This window comes from Conger conger, chromosome 15 (assembly GCF_963514075.1).
Source record: "Conger conger chromosome 15, fConCon1.1, whole genome shotgun sequence".
Lineage (NCBI taxonomy): Eukaryota > Metazoa > Chordata > Actinopteri > Anguilliformes > Congridae > Conger > Conger conger.
This window is the reverse complement of record NC_083774.1, coordinates 27,018,342-27,039,222: the sequence shown is the minus strand read 5'-3', so window position 1 is coordinate 27,039,222 and position 20,881 is coordinate 27,018,342. Positions and strand designations below refer to the sequence as shown.

The 20,881-nt window shown below is 47.5% G+C and overlaps 2 protein-coding genes across 3 annotated transcripts in view; one reads left to right on the top strand and one right to left on the bottom strand.

Moving 5' to 3' along the window:
• znf276 (zinc finger protein 276) overlaps window positions 1-1,636 on the bottom strand; it is a 9,632-nt gene extending 7,996 nt beyond the window's left edge. Inside the window, exon 1 of the mRNA XM_061221100.1 lies at window positions 1,297-1,636. Within this exon, the coding sequence (XP_061077084.1) occupies window positions 1,297-1,303 (7 nt within the window). The 5' untranslated portion in view covers window positions 1,304-1,636. The remainder of the gene's footprint in view (window positions 1-1,296) is intronic.
• Window positions 134-20,881, top strand: vps9d1 (VPS9 domain containing 1). 2 transcript variants are annotated; one of them, XM_061221098.1, is made up of 16 exons: window positions 137-334; window positions 786-858; window positions 2,152-2,367; window positions 3,755-3,908; window positions 4,435-4,546; window positions 8,054-8,116; window positions 8,534-8,586; window positions 9,404-9,491; window positions 9,578-9,663; window positions 10,002-10,456; window positions 11,541-11,670; window positions 13,294-13,499; window positions 13,816-13,900; window positions 17,285-17,389; window positions 18,887-19,004; window positions 19,112-20,881. In XM_061221098.1, the coding sequence occupies exons 1-15, from the start codon at window positions 236-238 to the stop codon at window positions 18,996-18,998; spliced, it is 2,037 nt and encodes a 678-aa protein (XP_061077082.1). In that variant the 5' UTR covers window positions 137-235; the 3' UTR covers window positions 18,999-19,004; window positions 19,112-20,881. The 2 variants fall into 2 exon arrangements, 1 of the variants encoding a protein (XP_061077082.1); XR_009704953.1 differs by lacking the exons at window positions 18,887-19,004; window positions 19,112-20,881 and having other exon boundaries at window positions 134-334; window positions 13,294-13,531.

The following is a 20,881-nucleotide window of genomic DNA, read 5'->3' as shown; positions in this document are numbered from 1 at the left end:
TGGTTTGTCTTTTATTTGCACTGTACATCATTTTAAGATATCTTCTTTCGGTGAAGAAGAATTTACTGAGTCGAATATCTTGGCTAACGTCAGCAATCTTGGCTTCCTTTTCCTTCGCTTAGTGCACTTCCGGCGTTGGTTCAGGACGCAAACATCCTGGCGGTGTGTGTTCGCCACTTCAGGTCTGTGGTGTTTACCATTGATTTGCACACCTTTCTTGGGTTTAGGTACCACGATGGCATTCCCTGCGTCTGACGGTGGCCTGAAACCGCTTCAAAATGCCATGAAACTGGCGAACATCGCTATCCAGCTGGAGGCGGGGAACAGACACAAGGTAATATGGCATGTCATTGTGGACCTGGACCGGTTCACCGTTGGCTATGTGAGAGTACGGCGCTGTCTACCGATTGGACAACGAGTAGCCGTCAAACAGATGTGTGGAGAAGTAAAATTGCTAGGCACTAGTACAATTACATATCCACAGATATCATAGGACACACACCTTCACTTCATCTCATATTGATACGCATTGTCAGTGCATACAATAATATGTACTCCGGTTCTGCGTATTTCTTGCAAACAATGTACATATCCTACCGACTGACATGCTTACAGCGTTAGCCTGCTTGTCTCATTAGCATTATAATGAACATGTGTACCCCGTGTTTAAACAAGGCGATTTTCTATTTTAAACAAGAATTTAGGAACGATACAGAATTAGATGGATACTACAATACGCTGGACAGCGACAGGAAATGACGTAACGTATTTTTTTCGTCCCTCAGGAGGCTTACTGCGAATATTTGAGGAGCATTAATTTTATCGCGCACACATTGCTGGAGGATGCCGTGTCCAAACGTAAGTATTATTCTTTTGCACATACCCGCGTTATTTGCAGATGGAAATCACCAAAACTCTCCCTAAAAAGCAGCCACCTCCAAAACCTAATTGTTATTATTTATAACTGCAGAACGTATTTGGTTGTTTCACATACAAAAATGCATGGTTTCCACATTACTGATCTTGTTTAAAAAATCCAGTCAAGGTTTGGCTTCCTGTATGGAAACAAGGCTTGCTTTCCTGTATTCTTCCAGGAAAATAATAGCTGATGCGACCTTTCTTACAGTTTTTTGTCCATCTAATTTAAGGTCATGCAACTGCTGCCAGCCTCAAACCTCTAGATTCTGTTTCCCTGTCTCTTACAATAAAGTTGGCTGGCCCTGTCTGTCTCTACGGTTGGATCAGCATCAGTATTCATTCATTTACAAAGCTTTGCTTAACAAAACACAGTCCTACCTTTCATTATTGTTGGTGTGGAATGAACATCTTAAAGTCTGACTTACTTTTCAGATCCCCAAAAGTATCTTCTGAATGTAGAAAGACTGCATTCTTCTATCCCCCCACTCACTTGAAATGATCGAAAGCGCCCCTTGAAAACAGACAAAGTGCTGACATTGTGGCAATTTCACAACCAGATTTCATACCATCCACAATTTTGTTCAAATGTTTAGTTCTTAGATTTTTTTATCTTCTTTGTTTTATCATTGTTGCCATTGTTTCATTGTTTCTCAGCACTGCAGGAAATGTTCCCCATCTCCGTCTGTATTCCCATGGTTAAATAAAGTTTGACGATCTAGCCTGAACATTTTAATTTTGTAAGTTGTGATGGGTTAAAGGGGTTTCATGAACCTGCATAGAGAGTGGAGCTACAACACACTGTCAGTCATGCACTTATTTAAACCAATCAAAAGGCTTTGCACTCCACACAAAAGTAGCTTTTATCACCAGCAGGTGACTCAAAGTGCTTAACGGTTATGAGGGCAAAACTGGCCTCAACCACTGGCAATGTGTGGCCCCCTCCTGGGTGATGCCATTTTGCAGCAGACACAAACCACAATCCAACTGCTGTAGAGAGGAGATAATTTTTTTTGCCTATTAAATTGGGGTCTGTCTTACTGAGAGCATATTATAGCTGCATCCATTTTGCTGTCACAATGCCTAATTTCCTTATCACTCATGATAAACCTGCTGGAAAGCCCATTCCAGTGTACTCTCAGATCTTGGGGTGTGGCACGTGTAAAATGTACGCACGCCCATTGATTCCGCACCACACCCGATGCGATAGGCGTTAACTCTCGTCTCCCCCCTCAGCGGAAGGAGAAATGATGAACGTGGAAGTGCAGAGGATGCTGAGACTGGCTGAGCAGTGTCTGGAGAGAGTCAAGTCTTTTATAGCAAAGAGGGGCGAAGTCCCCGCCCCTGCTCTGACCCCGCCCCCCGCTGCTCCGCCCATCCCCGATGCCCCGCCCACACCCGCTGCCCCGCCCATGGCCGCTGCCCCGCCCTCCTCAGGCACAGTGCAAAATGGTGAGCTGTGTTTTTCTCCCATCCCGACATCCTTTGCTATGATTCCTGGTGCCTCTTCTACCACTGTGCCTTTTAAATGTTTTTATTAAAAGGTAGTATTCTCCAGACAATAAGAATTCTTTGTGTATATATACACTGCCATTCTAAAGTTTGGAATCACTGCAAAATGTTTATGCTTTTGAGAGAAATTGATACTCTCTAATGTAGGTAGCTCTACATTCATCGAAAAATACAGTCAAGATATTGATAATATTACAACCTGCTATTTCTATTTCAAATAAGTGTTCTAATTAGACTTTCTGTTCATCAAATAATTCTCCATGTGCAGCAATGTCAGCTTTGCAGTCCGTTAGGCATGCATCCTGCTGACCGTCCACCATGTGTGCATCTCATTGGCCACTCTCTAATCCTGCCAATAACAGAGCTGCCTGTGGCCAGCAGCCCCTCAGGGTGGCCTGTAGCGTGGGCCAGCGGGGGAGGGCTTCAGTTGTGTTCGTGTTTCCCAACATGCTTGCATAATAGCAACCCCCCCAGGGAGATTAGGTGTCTGCAGTCTGCCTGCACTGGCTGCACGTGCAGTGGGTCCTTCATTTGTAATGACTGTGCGGCTTGGCTGGGGGACCGCCGGGTGTAACAAAATGGCAGACTGGCCTGCACTCTTCCAAACTGACAGATCCCACGGACAGGCTCGTAGTTCTGATTGGGTATTACAGGCTGGCACATTGGAAAAACACGCCTGTTGATCTATCATTATCTGCCAGCTACCCTTCTTAGCCCTCCGTCCCTTGTTTTTCCTTTTGGGATAATGAACATGCTATGTTGCTGGAAAGGTAGGTTATCTGTCTCATGGTATTTACTTTTGCTACAGTATAAACTGTTGGTTTGTTAGGTTAACATTACAGTTATTGATTATTAATTGTCGTTCTGTGCCTTCTTGGTGATATTGCCATAGACTAGCAGTGATGTTCTTTACTTTAAGCCTATGCAAGAGCATCTGCCAAATGGCGGTTATGTAATGTAATTAACACTGACTGTAATATGCTAGCTGCTGCTAGAGAATTTTGGTTCAAATTCTACATGTACCCTGGGGTGTCTCGGTGGCGCAGCCTGTAGAGCACTGACCGCATGCTCATTGCGAGCCGCGACGTCGGCGGTTCGAATCCGACCGTCTGACATTTGTCGCATGTCTTCCCCTCTCTCTCGCTCCCATTCTTCCTGTCTATCTATACTATACTGTCCAATAAAAAGCAGAAAAAAGGCCTAAAAAATATCAAAAAAAAAAAAATTCTACATGTACCTGCATCTTGTTTTTGCGTGTATTGTTTCACCCATAACGGCTTATATTTTGTTTTTCCCTTTGGACTTGGGACCGTGTTGATTTCTCCAGAGGTGGTTCCCGTGGACTCTGAACTGACCCCCAGACAGCCCCCCCGGCCAACCCACCGGAGGGTTCTCTCTGAGGGCGGAGGGGAGCCCTCCCCCTTTCTGCCCCCAGAGATCTTCCAGAAACTGCAGGAAGTGGAGTCACGGGACACCAAGAAGTGAGCTTATCTCCCACACTTACACATGCACCTTCGCTCTAATGCAGACACATGCATACTGTACACACAAACACTCACAAGTATCTTATATCAGTACATTCACTGTGATTCATAAGCACGTTCACTCTGATTCATCCACATACTCACTCTGATTCACACACAACCTCACTCTGGTTCACACACAACCTCACTCTGATTCATCCACATACTCACTCTGATTTCTAATAAAAAAATTAATAATAAATAATAATTATAATTGGTCAGAACCGTATATACTGTGTGTTAACAGGAAAATGGCACTTTGGTCCCCAATATGTCACACCAATAAGATTAGATCAGACATGTCGGTGTGATAGCAGAGACTTTAAAATAGAGATATTAACCAACTGCCCATGACAAAGTCTCTGCTATGCTATGGGCCGGGGGGCTTGGTTAATATCATTACATTTCATTCACATGTCCACTATCCAATTCTGTGTTTCTGTGTTTATACGTGTGTGTGTGTGTGTGTGTGTGTGTGCGACAGAGAGCTGACTCCCATTGAAGAAGCCTCTCGCCTGAATCAGAAATTGAAGGCAAATTATGAAGCTCGTCTGGCTCGGCTGCATCCAGGCCAGGCCACACAGAAGACCTCACTGGTGAGTGTGTGTGAGCACATCCTGTTTCAGGGCTGTGGTTTTGCAATGTAGACACATGACACCCTCGTCTAACCCTCACCAAGCAGCCGAGGCCAGGCTTCGGTTTTGGGGCTCACTTCCTGGTCTTGCTGAGCTCTTGTCTAGTATAGCTCTTTCACCCACCCATTTCACTGTGAGTCAGTGGTACCAAAGCTGGCTCTAGGATTTCTGTGGCACTAAACAAGAATCAACTGGGGGGGGGGGGGGGGGGGGGGGTGTCTTGGACCAGGAAACCAGTGGAAGAACAATAACATCGAAATATGCTCATGTGCTTCGTCATGGCCATTAGCAATCACACTGTGCCCTGGCCTTGCCTTCGTGACCATGTAAGGGTTCCCTCTTTTCCCTACTGTGCCATTTCTGGCTCCAATTTGTAGTACATGGCAGCACAAAAACTGTACTTCTGCATTTGCAAGCCAATGGGTGACAGTAGTGTCACTTTGTCCATAGTCTATCCAGAGCGACGTACAGTTGATTAGACTAAGCAGGAGAGAATCCTCCCCTGGAGCAATGCAGGGTTAAGGGCCTTGCTCAAGGGCCCAACGGCTGTGCGGATCTTACTGTGGCTACACTGGGATTCGAACCACCAACCTTGCGTGTCCCAGTCATGTACCTTAACCACTACGCTACAGGCCGAACTACCTGATCTGTTATTGTCATCAATTTATACGTTTATTTTGCAGGCTCACAGTACAGAGCAAATAACACACAGTACATGAAGACAGATAGTGCTGTAATTCATATTTACAGCTTCCTGGCAGGTACAAATAATGCAATTAGAACAGTGGAGTAATTAAGACCCATCAGGGCCCAGTGCAATTTATATTCAGGGCCTCCCTCCCCTTCAATAATATTACCCACACGCACACTTGCAGCACGCATATACCAGCCATTCAGAATCACAGACAGTAACAGATATCAGTCATGTTACTAACAGATAGGAGACAACTTCACAATATTACATTACTCTTTCTGACGAATAATCGCTTAACAGTAAAAAGCAAAAATGCTGATCACTCATTTAAAGGACTTCCAGCGCAACTTGCGCTCCGTGAAATAATCCACTAAGCTCAACAGGTCCAAATTCCTGGCTCTGTCATTTTCAATTGATAACCCATTTTTATTTTTTTAAATTTAGTTAACCAGGGAAATCACATTGAGATTAATATCTCCTTTTCAAGTGAACCCTGGCCAAGAAGGCAGCATACATATGGTTACACACAATAATACATAAAACACAGTACAACATCAATGCACAAATTCACAGATAAAAGCACAGTACAACATCAATGCACAAATTCACAGATAAAAGCACAGTACAACATCAATGCACAAATTCACATAAAAGCACAGTACAACATCAATGCACAAATTCACATAAAAGCACAGCACAACATCAATGCACAAATTCACATAAAAGCAGTACAGAGTTGAAGAGCTGAAGAAAAAGCAACAAACTTTCTTGCAGGACGTGAACAAAAGCATGTGCATTCCGTGGTCAACATCTCCAATTTTTTATTTAAAAACATCAACATAATCAATATAACGTGCAAGTTTCAGGTCATTTTGCCAGTTCCAAGAGGATGGGGCAGCATAACTAAAATAATGCTTACCAAACTCTGTCCTTGAACATTATATAAAATACAATTCTGCAATCTCAATCTATTTCTTTGTTGGGTGAGAAAATGGTAGAATGTGTGATATGGTTGACAGCAATATTGAATTCAGGTTTGCAGTCCCTGGATGTTTGGGTGTTGGCCAGTAATGATCAGGTCTGGTGGTCAGTGTTGACCTTCTCTGGCAAGACGGTGAACCTGTGGTTAAGCGTTTCTTTGAGGGTATTCAACATGCTGATGCCCAGGTTAAAGTATATTCCTCCACCCTCGAGACAGCTGTTCTTCTTTTTCTTTTAGTTGGGTAGACTAGCGCGGTCAGCGCATTGTAGTCAGGAACTGGATAACTTCTCCTTCCACTACACTCTGTTGATCTCCTTCTCCCAGTATGGCCCTTAAACTGAGTGTATCTACCCCCAAATCAGCCAGCAAACAAGGTCCTGCTCTCCTCTTCATACATCTTACAGTGCAGCAATACATGTGGCGCTGTCTCTACCTTTCCACATCCCTTGTGTGTGTGTTTTTTTTAATGAGAGCCATACTACTCTCCAATCAACAATTTCCCAGCCGCAACAGCTGTTTCGTTTGCGCCAGATATTTGAACCTACGACTTCCACGCCCCCTCCCATGTGCCCTCTGTGCGCATCCCTCCTTTAATTCAGAATTCCACAGCGCTCGCAAGTCTAGGGGTAGTTCAGTTAGCTTATAGTCGGCCGACAAACAGCTTCTCGGAGACGGTACAACAAGCACACGTTTCAGTTTAGTTCCATTTATCTTGTATTGATAAGTTAAGACTTTTCGCTGGTAAGTACATTGTTTTTGCTTGTTTGTTTGGAGACGGTCGGGATCTTGCACCTCCGCAACTGGGCGAGACATTTCCATGCTTTCTGCGGCAGTGCTGATCCAGAAACAAACACCTGTGTTTAAATGTTATTTAAATAGGAAGAATGCCCCGGTTAAGGCCCAAAGCTCCAACGGATCTTCTTTTGTACTGGAAAAAACTGAAGGCATTTCTGAAGGTATTATTTGAATTTTTTCCCCCCGCTGCTGTGAGTAGTCCCACAAAACGCTGTTGTGTTTTCACCCTAATTACTGTTAATGCGTTTTCATTGAATGATGGCTAAGATTTTTTAAAATTATAATTGCGTGTCGCAGCCGTCCACCCAGTGTCTGAAAGTGTTCATTGGGCGTCTTCTGTAATGCACATAACGTATCAACATTTTTACCCTGAAAAACAGTATTGTATTGTACTGGCCTAATCATCGGTTTGCCACGGCTGCGGTATGTTGGGAGAACAAATGCACCGACGCCGGGGTGACGCTGAAATTTCGTGTGGATACCTACATTGCAACTGTGCTGGCTGTCGCGTTTGTTAATAGTTTCCCTGGGGAATGTAGCTGGTATTGCAACATGATCTGGAAAACTTGCAAATTAAACGTGAAACCACATCGCGTCAGAACTCGCGTAGCATGACAGGACAGTAGCTAATGGATATAGTTGGATTGCTTGTTTGCTAATCCATGCGGTTTCGCTGTAGACTGATATTCATTGATACGTTCTGGCGTCTATTTTGTTGTACAATTTACGTGTTATGTTTGCATGTCACGCCACATATTTCATGCATTGCTGAACAGATGCTTTCACGGGGAAAAACCTATGGTGTACAAAATGGTACATACCAGCCGTTTTCACTGCAAACATACCCGACTACCATTCAACTCACTCACCCTGCAGTGCTGTAGAAAACAGTATGGCTTTGCTAGAACATTCTCACGTGTGTATGCATTCTGCCAGAACAAGGTTCAATTCATGGTGCTTGGTAATAACCCTCTCTGAATTGTGTATTCTTCCACAGACTCTCTCCCTGCAGAGGCAGATGATGGAGAATCTTATAATTGCCAAAGCCAGGCAGGATGCCGTATCCTTACTTTATTAGATTAACTTTAGTTAATTTGATCAATGGCCTATATCCTTATACTTAGTTCATATAATTGGCCTAATTTAGACTTTGTTTTGAAGTTAGTGAATCGAACGCAGTATCCTTTTCTAGGTTAGGCCCCACATGGATAGGGTCTTCCTCCAAGCCAGGTGACCCGAGGAGTTGTTGACCCTGTCCATAGCCGTAGGTATGAAGGGGGTGGGTTTGGGGGCAGAGCTTTGCAGTGTGGCGTAGACTTGTAGATTCCTGTATACCAGTGTTGGGCTAAAGTCTGAAGATTAGGAGGAGTGTGTATTTGGGTTAGGATTAGGGATAGATTTGGGGCAGAGTCACGGAGGAGGGTTGGAGAGTGTTGGGGCAGGTCGGCCTGGTAGGAGGTTTCTTTGACTCTAGCAGCTCCATAGGAAGATGGAGGAGAGGAGGCTACGGCTGCAGGAGGAGGCCAACAGGTACGCCCTGTCCTCTAAGCCCTCCTCCACCTCATTCACCTCCTCCCCCCTCATTCACCTCCTCCCCCTCATTCAGCTTCTCCCCCTCATTCACCTCCTCCCTCCCCCTCATTCACCTCCTCCCTCCCCCTCATTCACCTCCTCCCTCCCCCTCATTCACCTCCTCCCCCCCCTCATTCACCTCCCCCCCCTCATTCACCTCCCCCCCATTCACCTCCCCCCCCCCCATTCACCTCCCCCCCCCCATTCACCTCCCCCCCCTCATTCACCTCCCCCCCCCTCATTCACCTCCTCCCTCCCCCTCATTCACCTCCTCCCTCCCCCTCATTCACCTCCTCGTTCACCTCCTCCCTCCCCCTCATTCACCTCCTCCCCCTCATTCACCTCCTCCCCCTCATTCACCTCCTCCCCCTCATTCACCTCCTCCCCCTCATTCACCTCCTCCCTCCCCCTCATTCACCTCCTCCCCCTCATTCACCTCCTCCCTCCCCCTCATTCACCTCCTCCCTCCCCCTCATTCACCTCCTACCTGTTACCCTTCTCTGTGATGTCATCTATGCTGTAGTTACATCCTGTCTGTCCCATGTGAATGTGTCTGAAAATGCTTATTATTAATAAACTTAATGAACTTTATATAGCACCAATCATAGAGGCGCCAGCTCAGTGTTAACGTTAGAGTCGAAACGTGTAAACTTGTATTTGTTTGTGTTTCTCTGTTTATGAGCTTGTGTGCAATACATGAGGTCTGTATTAATGGGAGAGTGTATATGCGTATTGCATCTGTACCGTGTGTGTGTGTGTGTGTGTGTGTGTGTAGGAGGTTTGCTGGCTCAGGTATGCTCTCGCCAGAGGAGCAGGAACAGAAGCTTCTGTACGCCAACGTCCTCGAGTATGAACAGGACCATGTGAGTCTATCCTCTCCCCTATTCTTCTATTGTTCTCCCTCTTTCTCCCCCTCCTCCCTTCAATAACGTGCTCTGCGTTTCTGCAGGACTGGCCCAAACTCTGGAAAGCAAATCTGAAGAAGAGCCCCAATGACAGTGCATTGATCTCAGGCCTAATCTCCTATCTACTGAGGTAATGCATGGTATACACACACAAGCGCGTGCATATGTACGCACACAGCAGACATGCATACGTGTGCACACACACAGAGGGGCAACATTGGCTCAGGCGTTAACAGCAGTCGTCCCTAAATGCTCCTGACTGACGGGCTTGCCCAGTAGCCTGTTGCCGTTGCTGTGTGTATGAACGGGTGAATGAGAAGCAACAATTGTACAGCGCTTTGGATAAAACCCATTTACCATTTAGAGCATACACACGCACGTAAATGTTTGTGAATCTTTCCGAACGATGCGCGTGTCAGCGAGGGGAGGATAATCGGGGTGTCTAGCAGTAAAATGTCTGCCCTCCAGCTGCTCGGAGCACCCGGTGATGAAGCTGCTGAAGAGGCTGCAGTACAGGGTGTATAACCGGCTCTACCCCATCGTGAGCGAGGGCTCGGCGCCCAGCCCGCCCCTGCCCATGAAGGGCTCCCGCAGCGTGCAGAACCTGCGCTCCGACCAGCTCCCGGCCCGGCCCAGCCTGGCCCACAGCGTCTCCGACCTCTCCCTCCCCGCCTCCCCTCCCCGAGACCTCAACGCCAACGAGGAGGAGTCGGCCCGCGTGGAGGCGCCGCCCCCCGTCCCCGACCGGGAGAACTCCTTCGAGGACCTGGAGCAGTACCTGACCCAGCTGGACTGGAGCTCCGCCCCGGACTCGGCCCCCGACCTGCCGGGCCCGCCGGTGGAGACGTACATCGGCCATCTGGAGGAGTGCGCTCTGAAGGACCACCTGAGGGCCGTCATCAAAGACATCCACAACGCCATCGGTGCGTGTGCGTGCGTGTGCGTGCGTGTGCGTGCGTGTGCGTGCGTGTGCGTGCGTGTGCGTGTGCGTGCGTGTGCGTGCGTGTGCGTGCGCGTGCGTGTGTGTGCGTGTGCGTGCGTGTGCGTGCGTGTGCGTGCGTGTGCGTGCGTGTGCGTGCGTGTGCGTGCGTGTGCGTGCGTGTGTGTGCGTGTGTGTGCGTGTGTGTGCGTGTGTGTGCGTGTGTGTGCGTGTGTGTGCGTGTGTGTGCGTGTGTGTGCGTGTGTGTGCGTGTGTGTGCGTGTGTGTGCGTGTGTGTGCGCGTGTGTGCGCGTGTGTGCGCGTGTGTGCGCGTGTGTGCGCGTGTGTGCGCGTGTGTGCGCGTGTGTGCGCGTGTGTGCGCCCCAGGCAGCATGTAATATGCTTTATTTATGGAGCACATTTTGAATACACAGTAAAATTAAGTGTCACAAAACAGACGAGTAAAAGAGGGAAAACATTTTGGCAAGTTTTTTTTAACTGCCAGTGCCCTCAATTTATACACTACATACATATATTGTACATCAAAATGTTCAACGTTTCATACCAGTTGATTTAATTATGAGCATTTGTTTGAGAACAGCTTTCTCACTGTTAGTCTTGCTCTGACAGACATTCTGCAGTTCAGCCAATCCAAATTTTTTACGCAAATTAGCTGTGTGCTCATGGAAGCCTGTGATGTCAGCAGAGTTCATATGCACTCAATGACCACATTATTAGGCATACACGTACATCAGCTTGTTAATGCAAATATGTAATCAGCAAATCATGTGGCCGCAAGCCAGGTGACCCTGTATGTGGTCAAGAGATTCAGCTGTTTTTGAGACCAAATGTCAGAATGTGGAAGAGGTTTGAGTATCTCAGAAACTGCTGATCTCAGAACATATAAAAAATGGGAAATAACATAAAAATAAACCACCAGCTGATTTCACCAATTGGTTCCCTCCACCCTGGTAAATTGGTGAAATCAGCTGGTGTTGTGATTGGTTGGAATGAAAACCTGCATAATCTCTGTGGCCTATGATTGGGTGTTAACGGTAATGTATGTTAACAGTAACTCTGTGTTGCAGATCGACTGTTGTCTCTGTGTTTGCTGTCCTTTGAGTGTTTGAACACGGCGGCTAGTAAGGACCAGTGTGTGGCCTGCTTGGAGGAAGCCTTCTTCTGCCCTATTTGGCGCCCCCTGCTGGCACTGTTTAGGTATGAACGCCACTACAGTACTTACAAATCGCAGGTACTTCAGTAGATGGGACACAAGCACTCCCCTGTCTAGGAATAGGACACTAGGACTGAAATGGGTTGGTTATGGGTCAGAACAACAGCGTGGAGCCGTGGGCAGAGTAGGAAACCGAGGTGTAGATATAGAGGTCATTCTGTAAAAAAAAGTCCTATACCCGAGGTATAGTGGGTTGCCATTCTCATTTTTTCTCAAACATTGTGTAAATCGTGTTTATATATTCAATAGAGACTATGCTAAACATTAGCCTCATTGTATTTGTTGTTCTTGAGATTGGCTTTAAAAAAAAAAGGTGGCACCCAAAAGGTCACTTGTGAGTGGAAATTGGGTTTTGCATTGATTTTGCATATCTTTTAAAGCAGGAAAACATGTGCTCTGACGCACTGTATACTGCTCAGAAACAAATAATGGTCATTTAAAAATGCGAAATCGTGCCACTGGGCAATTTTTACACAATAAACACCTTATTCTACACTGCAGGCCAAAGCCAATTATACATCAAAATAGGCCAAATATGGAAATTGCGTATTTTAGCCTGTATGTAGTGTCCTAGTCGACCTTCTAGTAGAAGTCCCTGATTTTATCCTGCAGCCGTAGTTCTGCCACTGCTGAAACGATAAGCACAGGACATTGACTGGATTGAGCTGGATAACTATACTGGATAAAACCCAGAACAGCTCCAAGTCCATGTTCCGTATTTGGGCGGGTTCTGGGTTTTACTCAGTGCAGTTATCCAGCTTTAATCTTTAATCCTGTTTTGAGGAGCAGGGCCTAGAGAGACAGGCTGTCTACACACCAGCCTGGCCAGACCAGTTGAGCAGTGGAAACCGAATTGAATCTTAAGAATCCTGCAATTTCAGTAAATATATAATTTTACCACGGAGAACAAATTGAAAACACCGCATTTTCTGTTCACTTACGATTTTGCAGTATGGAATTCAAGTCATTCGAAAGGGCTTTTCTCTCTGCCGCACCAAGTACGGCTGCACAGCTGTAGGTGAATATGAAACACAATATTGGCGCCGATGACAATGGTGTCGGGTAAACGCTTTGAAACGGAACCTTTTCAGCGCATTTAGTCTCTTTACAAAGACATCGTTTCCTGCTTGGAGATCCGCGGTTTTCAAAGGATTACATGAGCGAGAAGGCTAATCGGTTGGGGAATGCGGTGTAGATTATTTATTTTCATTTCATCCAGTAGATGGCGCTGCAGTGTCGCGAAAGACCTGAAGACTGCACTATCTCTAACGTCATAATCATAGCAGGACTTCACGTTTAAAGTTTTATTTCCCCAAGATTACCAATCCTGCGGAACGGAGGATTACTTCCTGTGTCAGGATGGGGCTCAGAACTGGGGTCAAATACCTAATTTTGTTTTGGTGTATTGAAACTTATGAGATGTTCTCAGAAACACCAAGGCCTGCCTCCTGGTCCCCTTGGTTAGCTTATCTGCGCCGGGTAAGTTCAATCAAGTAAAGAAAAGTATTTGAATCCAAAAGAATTAAGTATTTGACCCAGGCCTGTTGGTGGGCAGAGTAGCTGAGTCTCTCTGTCTTAGCCACTCCCGTCTGTTTGTCTCGCTGCAGAAAGGTGTATAGAGAGAGGGAGCTGTCCTTTCGGGCCAGCATGAGGCTGTGCAGGAACGCCACTCCTGGCGACATCGGTGTCGCGTCCAAACTGTTCCCCGAGGACCTGGCCCTGCTACACGGTTCCTACCCCTATGAGTCGGCAGTGCAGGAACTGCGGCACCTGTGCCAGGAGTCATGTCCCCAGCGCAAACTGGAATGCATCGGTGAGGCCCCGCCTCAGCACACTGGTCTTTACGTGAGTAATTAAGAGGCCTGTGTTGAGGGCAGATCTAGGATCAGTCATGCCTTGCGCGTGTCTAAGCCGTATCCTTTTTCAGCCGATAGGCTGACCTGATCTGAGGTCAGCCTCCTTCTCGGATGCTTGGTGAATACAGGCCTGAGTGTATTTAAAGGGACACTTCACCCCTGAACCTATGCAAGCTGCTTTGGAGTGACTTGAAGTGTATTTTCTGTAACAGTAGGGGAATACCTCTACTGGTGCCACTTTTAAAGAATTAAAATACTGCTTTTATGTTACAGTGCGGACGTTGAGGCTCATCTGTGTGTGTGCAGAAGATTACCGGAGTCTGCAGGAGCCAGATGCCCCGGCCAGCACAGCAGCAATGTGAGTATGAGTGCCCTGCACTGCCCTGCTTAGGAGGGGAGACGCAGTCCCTATCATCTCACGCACGTACACGCACGTACACGCACGTACACGCACGTACACGCACGTACACGCACGTACACGCACGTACACGCACGTACACGCACGTACACGCACGTACACGCACGGCCAGATATACTAAGGAAACCGTCGCAGTGCAAAAAAAAATTGGCTTTACTGCAGCGGTTTACTTTTGCGGTTGCAGATATGAACACATTAACAAACTACTTACAATTAGAATCAAATAAACGCTTCATTAGCAATTTTGTGGTAGGAGACGCCTGTAAAACATCGGAAATATGGTATCCTTTCACGTTCAGTTTACGAGGTGCCAAGAAATGGGTATGGAGCTACCACAAGAAAAAAAAAAAAAATAAATAAATAAATAACTTCAATGTATAGATATGCCTGAACAGATTTACCTATGCCTCAACAGGAAAGTAGTGACCCAATCCCTGCAAATTGCATCCTAATGGCGATATTGACCCAGAAACTGAGACCGCCGCGTGGCGTGTAGCCTTCCAGCACCACGACTCCTCCAGACAAGTCAGATTTTTGAAGTAAATTCTACGTCGATATTGCGACCTTATAGGGAAAGCAGTCGCATGCCTCCAGACCCCGCCGTGTGGTCTGGAGAAGTCGTGGTGCTGGAAGCTTCCCGCTGCGCTGCTGTCTGGGTGTCAGGTTGGATCTCCTCACGGAGGCCTCACTCAGCAGGGGGCTCGCCTGGGCCCTCGGCCCCCTCCTGCGTGTCCTCGGCTGCCCTGCGTCTCGCCTGCGGAAGGGGCTCATTTTTTTTTGTGGTTCCGATCGCCTTTGTTTGGCGGATGTGGAGAGCATCTCTACCTCCCGCAGAGAGAGGAATCGAGAGAATGGAAGTGTGCCAGGGGGAGGATTCGGGCTGATGTGGTTCCCGGCTCAGTCTCCTTTATTAGTAATGTCTGAGATCGTCATCCTCAACATCCTCTAATATTCATACCCATTTTACTGTGAAATTCATTGCATGTTATTTAGCTGATGCTTTTATACAAAGTGACTTATTGTTATTTAGACAAAGCAGGGAACATTGCCCCTGGATAAATATGGGGTTAAGGGCTTGGTACCTTAACCACTGTGCTACAGGTTGCCCTGTTGCGAGGCAGTTTTGCAGGAAGTTGATGTGAAAATACAATTCAGCATACATTTAATTTAATTTATTTTATTTACGACATGGCTCAGGCAGTAAGAGCAGTCGTCTGGCAGTCGGAGGGTTGCCAGTTGCCGGTTGGGTCCCCCGCCCGTGTCCCTGAGCAAGACGCCTAACCCCCAAATGCTCCTGACGAGCTGGTCGGTGCCTTGCATGGCAGCCAATCGCCGTTGGTGTGTGAGTGTGTGTATGAATGGGTGAATGAGAAGCATCAATTGTACAGGGCTTTGGATAAAGGCGCTATATAAATGCCAACCATTTACCATTTATCTCCACCTTCTGATTCACTTTCTTCCTGCGGGGTTTTTAGGCCTAGTCACAACCCTCTCCTAGCAGCACAAAGCTTTTTATCTTCCTCCGAACCCTGCATAAATATGTATAAATCTGAAGCGAGATATAGTTTATGTTGTTCCAGGGCGTGTCTCTTTGGCCATTTCGCTGCCACTCCACTGGGCTTTGTGCTGGTGTGTGAATGAAACCGCTGATGTGGGAGTGTTTGCGTGACTCGGTGTGTGTGCGTGTGTCCGAATGTCTGCTTGCGTGTGCGAGCGGGTGTTTGTCTGTGCGTGCTGAAATGTGTGTGTGGCTCCGGACGAAAGCTACTATTAAATAAATATAATGCGTGTGTGTACGTGTATGCGTGAATGTGTACTTGTGGGCGTGACAGAAATTCGACACGAGTCGCTCGATGCCCTCCCCCCCTCCCCGGTTGTGTCTCTAGTGGGGACGGAGGCGGAGTTGGGTTACCTGTGGCCTGGCAGGAAATATTACACCTGTGTTCTTGTCACGCAACAAATGAATTTAACCGACTGCGTGTGGAGGGGGAGTTTGTTTAACCGCCCCCGTGTGACGCAAGTCGCTCTGCGTGTGAAGTGATTTCGTTTCACGGACTGCCTGTGAAGCGGTTCGGCTTAACTGTGCGTGCGCTGGGGTAGTTTCAGCATGTTGGCTTCGTGGTGGCACTGTCGCCCTCAGAAAGGGGTTCTGGGTCCCCTCTGCACGGAGCTTGCAGGTTATCCCCACGTTCACGTGGGTTTTCCTAAAGCTACTCTGGTTTCTTCCCACAACAAAAGATATGCGTGTCAGGTTGGGTGTATACTCTGGAGGCAGCTAAAGAGGGTTTGAGGTCCGGTAGTTTAAGGGTCTGCTTATGGTGTGATTTAATTTGAACTAAGCCAAAAGCAGTGCTCATGTGTTGAGCCATGGTACTAACTTTAGTGCAGGGCTAGCAGTGCTGTTCTTGCTTCATCTTGCATTATCAATGCAACAAGATCGTCTGACCGTACTGCCATTTGTACTGGCGTCTGTAACATTAAATTAGTAAGTGTGTATGCTCCAAATTTGGGTCCGGCTTGGGTGGGGTTTTTACTCCATTAAAGCAGGAGCTGCCACAAATCCCTCCATGGCTTTTTGGTTGTCGGGGGCGCCTGGAGTTGAACAGTTGGTTTTAGTTTAGATGGGAACGGGGAAGCCTCATTAAAGGTGCGGTGGGGGCTTTAGGTGAGCTTTTAAAACATTCTACATTCCATTTGCCTAATTCACGTTTTCTCCATTTCCTCATCTTCCCTAGCCTCTCACGATGGGTGGAGCTATGGGTAGAAAGAAAAAAGCAAAAAAAATAAAATAAGCAAATGAAGTGGAAAGGAATGAACCCAGAAGCACCCAGAAAGCATCCTACTGGAAATGTAATTTAAAGCCATTACAAGAGGGCAGTGGAGCAGATGGAGAGAGGAAAGTGTTTTTTAATCCTTTAGACTGTGCTGGGACGTTAGAAAGACCCAAATTAGAACCGTTTGTCAGCAGTATGTGGTATTTTCAACATTGGAGGAAAAAAAAAGGTGATTTGCTCATATGGATCAGGCAGGTTGAGGATGAGGTCGTGGGACAGAATCAGCTGGGACAGAGTAGGGTAGTGCAGAGAGACCTAAGGGCTAGATTTTTCCCTGTTGAGAGAGATGGGTGCTCAGTTGTTTTTTCTTTAATTTGGAGAGATGGGAGGGGCAAAATATACTAATCAATTGCCTGTCTCCCAGATGGGCGTTTTGCATTTTGATAAAGGAACATTGAAAGTAAAATGTCTCTCTCTCCCCCTCTCCCTCCCTCTTTCTTTCTCTCCCTCTCTCCCTCTCTCTCTCTCTCTCTCTCTCTCCCTCTCACAGAGGGGCTGATGACCTGCTGCCCATCCTGTCCTTTGTGGCTCTGCGTACAGAGCTTCCTCAGCTGGTGTCTGAATGCGCTGCCCTGGAGGAGTTCATACATGAGGGGTGGGTACCTGACACCGCCTCCACCTAAAGCTGCCCCGCTCTCTCTCTCTGCCCCTCTCTGTGCAGTCCCACTGCCCCGCTCTCTGCCCCTCTCTGTGCAGTCCCACTGCCCCCCTCTCTCTCTGCCCCTCTGTGCAGTCCCACTGCCCCCCTCTCTCTCTGCCCCTCTGTGCAGTCCCACTGCCCCCCTCTCTCTCTGCCCCTCTGTGCAGTCCCACTGCCCCCCTCTCTCTCTCTCTGCCCCTCTCTGTGCAGTCCCACTGCCCCGCTCTCTCTGCCCCTCTGTGCAGTCCCACTGCCCCCCTCTCTCTCTCTGCCCCTCTCTGTGCAGTCCCACTGCCCCTCTGTGCAGTCCCACTGCCCCGCTCTCTCTCTGCCCCTCTCTGTGCAGTCCCACTGCCCCACTCTCTCTCTCTGCCCCTCTCTGTGCAGTCCCACTGCCCCGCTCTCTCTCTCTGCCCCTCTCTGTGCAGTCCCACTGCCCCGCTCTCTCTGCCCCTCTGTGCAGTCCCACTGCCCCGCTCTCTCTGCCCCTCTCTGTGCAGTCCCACTGCCCCCCTCTCTCTGCCCCTCTGTGCAGTCCCACTGCCCCCCTCTCTCTCTGCCCCTCTCTGTGCAGTCCCACTGCCCCGCTCTCTCTCTGCCCCTCTGTGCAGTCCCACTGCCCCGCTCTCTCTGCCCCTCTCTGTGCAGTCCCACTGCCCCCCTCTCTCTCTGCCCCTCTGTGCAGTCCCACTGCCCCCCTCTCTCTCTCTGCCCCTCTCTGTGCAGTCCCACTGCCCCGCTCTCTCTGCCCCTCTCTGTGCAGTCCCACTGCCCCGCTCTCTCTGCCCCTCTCTGTGCAGTCCCACTGCCCCCCTCTCTCTCTGCCCCTCTGTGCAGTCCCACTGCCCCCCTCTCTCTGTGTAGAGCCCCATCCCCCATGTGTGCAGATCCACCCAAATATTTGATATATATTTGTTCCTTATTTATCTCAGGATTTGGCAAACGCAGTGCAACACCAATGCACCAATGCACAAATTCACAGATAAACGCACACTACAGCACCAAATTTGAAAAGGTGCTGGGTTTTGAATGGCGTATTAAGCGTCCGGACCAGCTGAGTGAGGGGGATTCTTCCCCGAGTTCAGCTCTTGCCATTTCTGGGTTGTCCCAACCATCAACAATCTCCCGAGTGGACCCAGCCTTTCACCACGATATTGTCTAATTGGTTCAGTTACTGAATGAAGTCTGCTGCCAGTTTTGAGCTGCAGTCCTTTAGGTTCAGGCTGCACTTCTTTTGGTTTGTGCTGCAGTCCTGTCTTGCTCTTAATCGAAGGATTTGATTTGCCATTTCCAATTCTATTTGCGTGTTTGTGTATGTTAACTTCATAAGATCGTAGATAAGAGTATGTTCATACCCAGGTTTGGTTCTAAGTTTATAGGCTAAATTGTCTTACCCATTGAATAAATAGCTTTTTATAAATTTGTGTTTTGCTCTCTTTCTCTCACACACAGGTATCTCATAGGAGAGGAGGGATACTGTCTCACCTCCATGCAGAGTGCTTTGTCCTACGTGGAGTCTCTACACACAGGGGGGGCACCACTGTACAACCCGAGATTCACCTGAGCCCAGGTACCTGCACCTGAAACACGCACACACACACTGCCTTACCAGGACTCCACGGTAACGTTCCCTGCTTTTTGTGCTCATGTCAATTTTAACGTGTGCGCCCCCCACAGGTGAGCTCGTTGCCTCAGGTGCCGGCTCCAGGTGCAGCGTAGTGCGGGAAGGGAAGGTTCCAGGTGGGAGGGGTCAGTTCCAGTCAGCTGACCTGCGCTGCTTCTCCCTCACACTAAAACCCACAGGCTCAGAACTTCGGCCCCGCCCTTTGTCTCGCAGCCAATCCCTGTGGTGCTGGCTGAACCGACAGCTGTCCGTCACACTGGACCGGCCCCCTGCTCTCTGTGGCAGGACCCTTACAGCTGGTGTTGCCACGGGAGACAATGGGGAGGGGATTACAGTCTGCTTAATGAACAGTAATGAACTTTTGTCTCCGACATTATGAACTTAGTTTACGTCTCCAATATAATTCAGTTATTATGAAAGTCTTATGGGAGGAACTAATATCCTTTCGGCTATAAGGAGGGTACACGGCCAGTTTATAGACCCATACTACAGCACTCAACACTCATTTTTCCAATTTATTGCAACTACATATCCACGGAGTTATTTTCCCCCTCATTTTAAGTGCCTTTGCATCTGTACAATTTTTTTTGGTCTTAATATACGGAACGGGGGCCTGAATATTATATAGTGATATTTGTATTGATTTTAAAAATCCTACATTTGTCTTATATTTTAGCATTCCGTTTGAATTGTGTGACTACATATGTCGGTGGATTGTATTAACATGCATATGCATTAGAATTTTGCCTGACTGTACTGTAAAGAACAAATGTGAATTGAATATTTATATATTACCACTGGAATGTGTATAGAGCTGTGTGTGTGTGCACGTGTGTTTGTGAAGTTTTCATTAACACCAATTCAACTGCCCGATTGATTCAATTGCATTCATGTCATTGATGGACAAGAAGTGTCTTTCCAAACACCTGCACTAAAATTGACCGATTTAATCTTTCACGAAAGTATTCTCGATATGCAAAGATGGATGCGCACAATGGTTTTGTTTCCATTGCATGCCTTTTGATGCCCTCAATTCTATAGGGTGTCACAGAAGCATTCTGCAAATTGAGTTGTTCCACATAGAATGGGGGAAATTCCCCCTCTAAAACAAATGGGAAGACACTCTGAGTGAGTCTTGTTGAGGCTTGCTAGTGAATTAGGTGATCTGCTACACAGCTGTCAGTCTGTTAGTTTAGGAGTAGCACCAAATGCGCTTAGCAAAGTTAGTAGAGATCGACGAATGTGCTGCTTTTGACATTTTGGTGATGGGAATTGTGTGTGTGTGTGCGTGTGCGTGCGTGTGCGTGCGCACATGCAAGCTGTGTACGTTGCTGTGAACAATGTTAAACCTGGCAGATGTGATTTTTTAAAAATGGGTTTCTTTTACTGATGGTTAGCTGAGAGGGTTCAACTGCTGTGCTCCTGTAGTGTTTTATTCCTCATTTTAAATGCGTTTGCCATTTAAACTCTTTTTAACTGGTCTCAAAAAAACAGGAGTCCAGGAGGAAATGTTGAGAGGGAAAAAAAAAAAAGAAAAAAAGAAAGTGTTTAGGGAAGTGTGATCGAGCTGTTTTCCTTGAACTTTCATTCCGCTGGTGTGGGGAGGAGATGAGGGCTCTTACTTTAAACTGCAGTTAAGCTGCAGGGGACAATCTGCTGGGTCACTCGGAGAAGCTTGTGCGTGCATGCGTGCGAGAGATGTGTAGAATGCTCCTCTGTACTGTGGAAAGCAGTGTGTGTGACCTGTCCCTCCCCCTCTGTGGTGACGGGTGTTCAGTATGGGAGTTTTATAATAATAAAGTAATTGGAAACATGTCTACCAA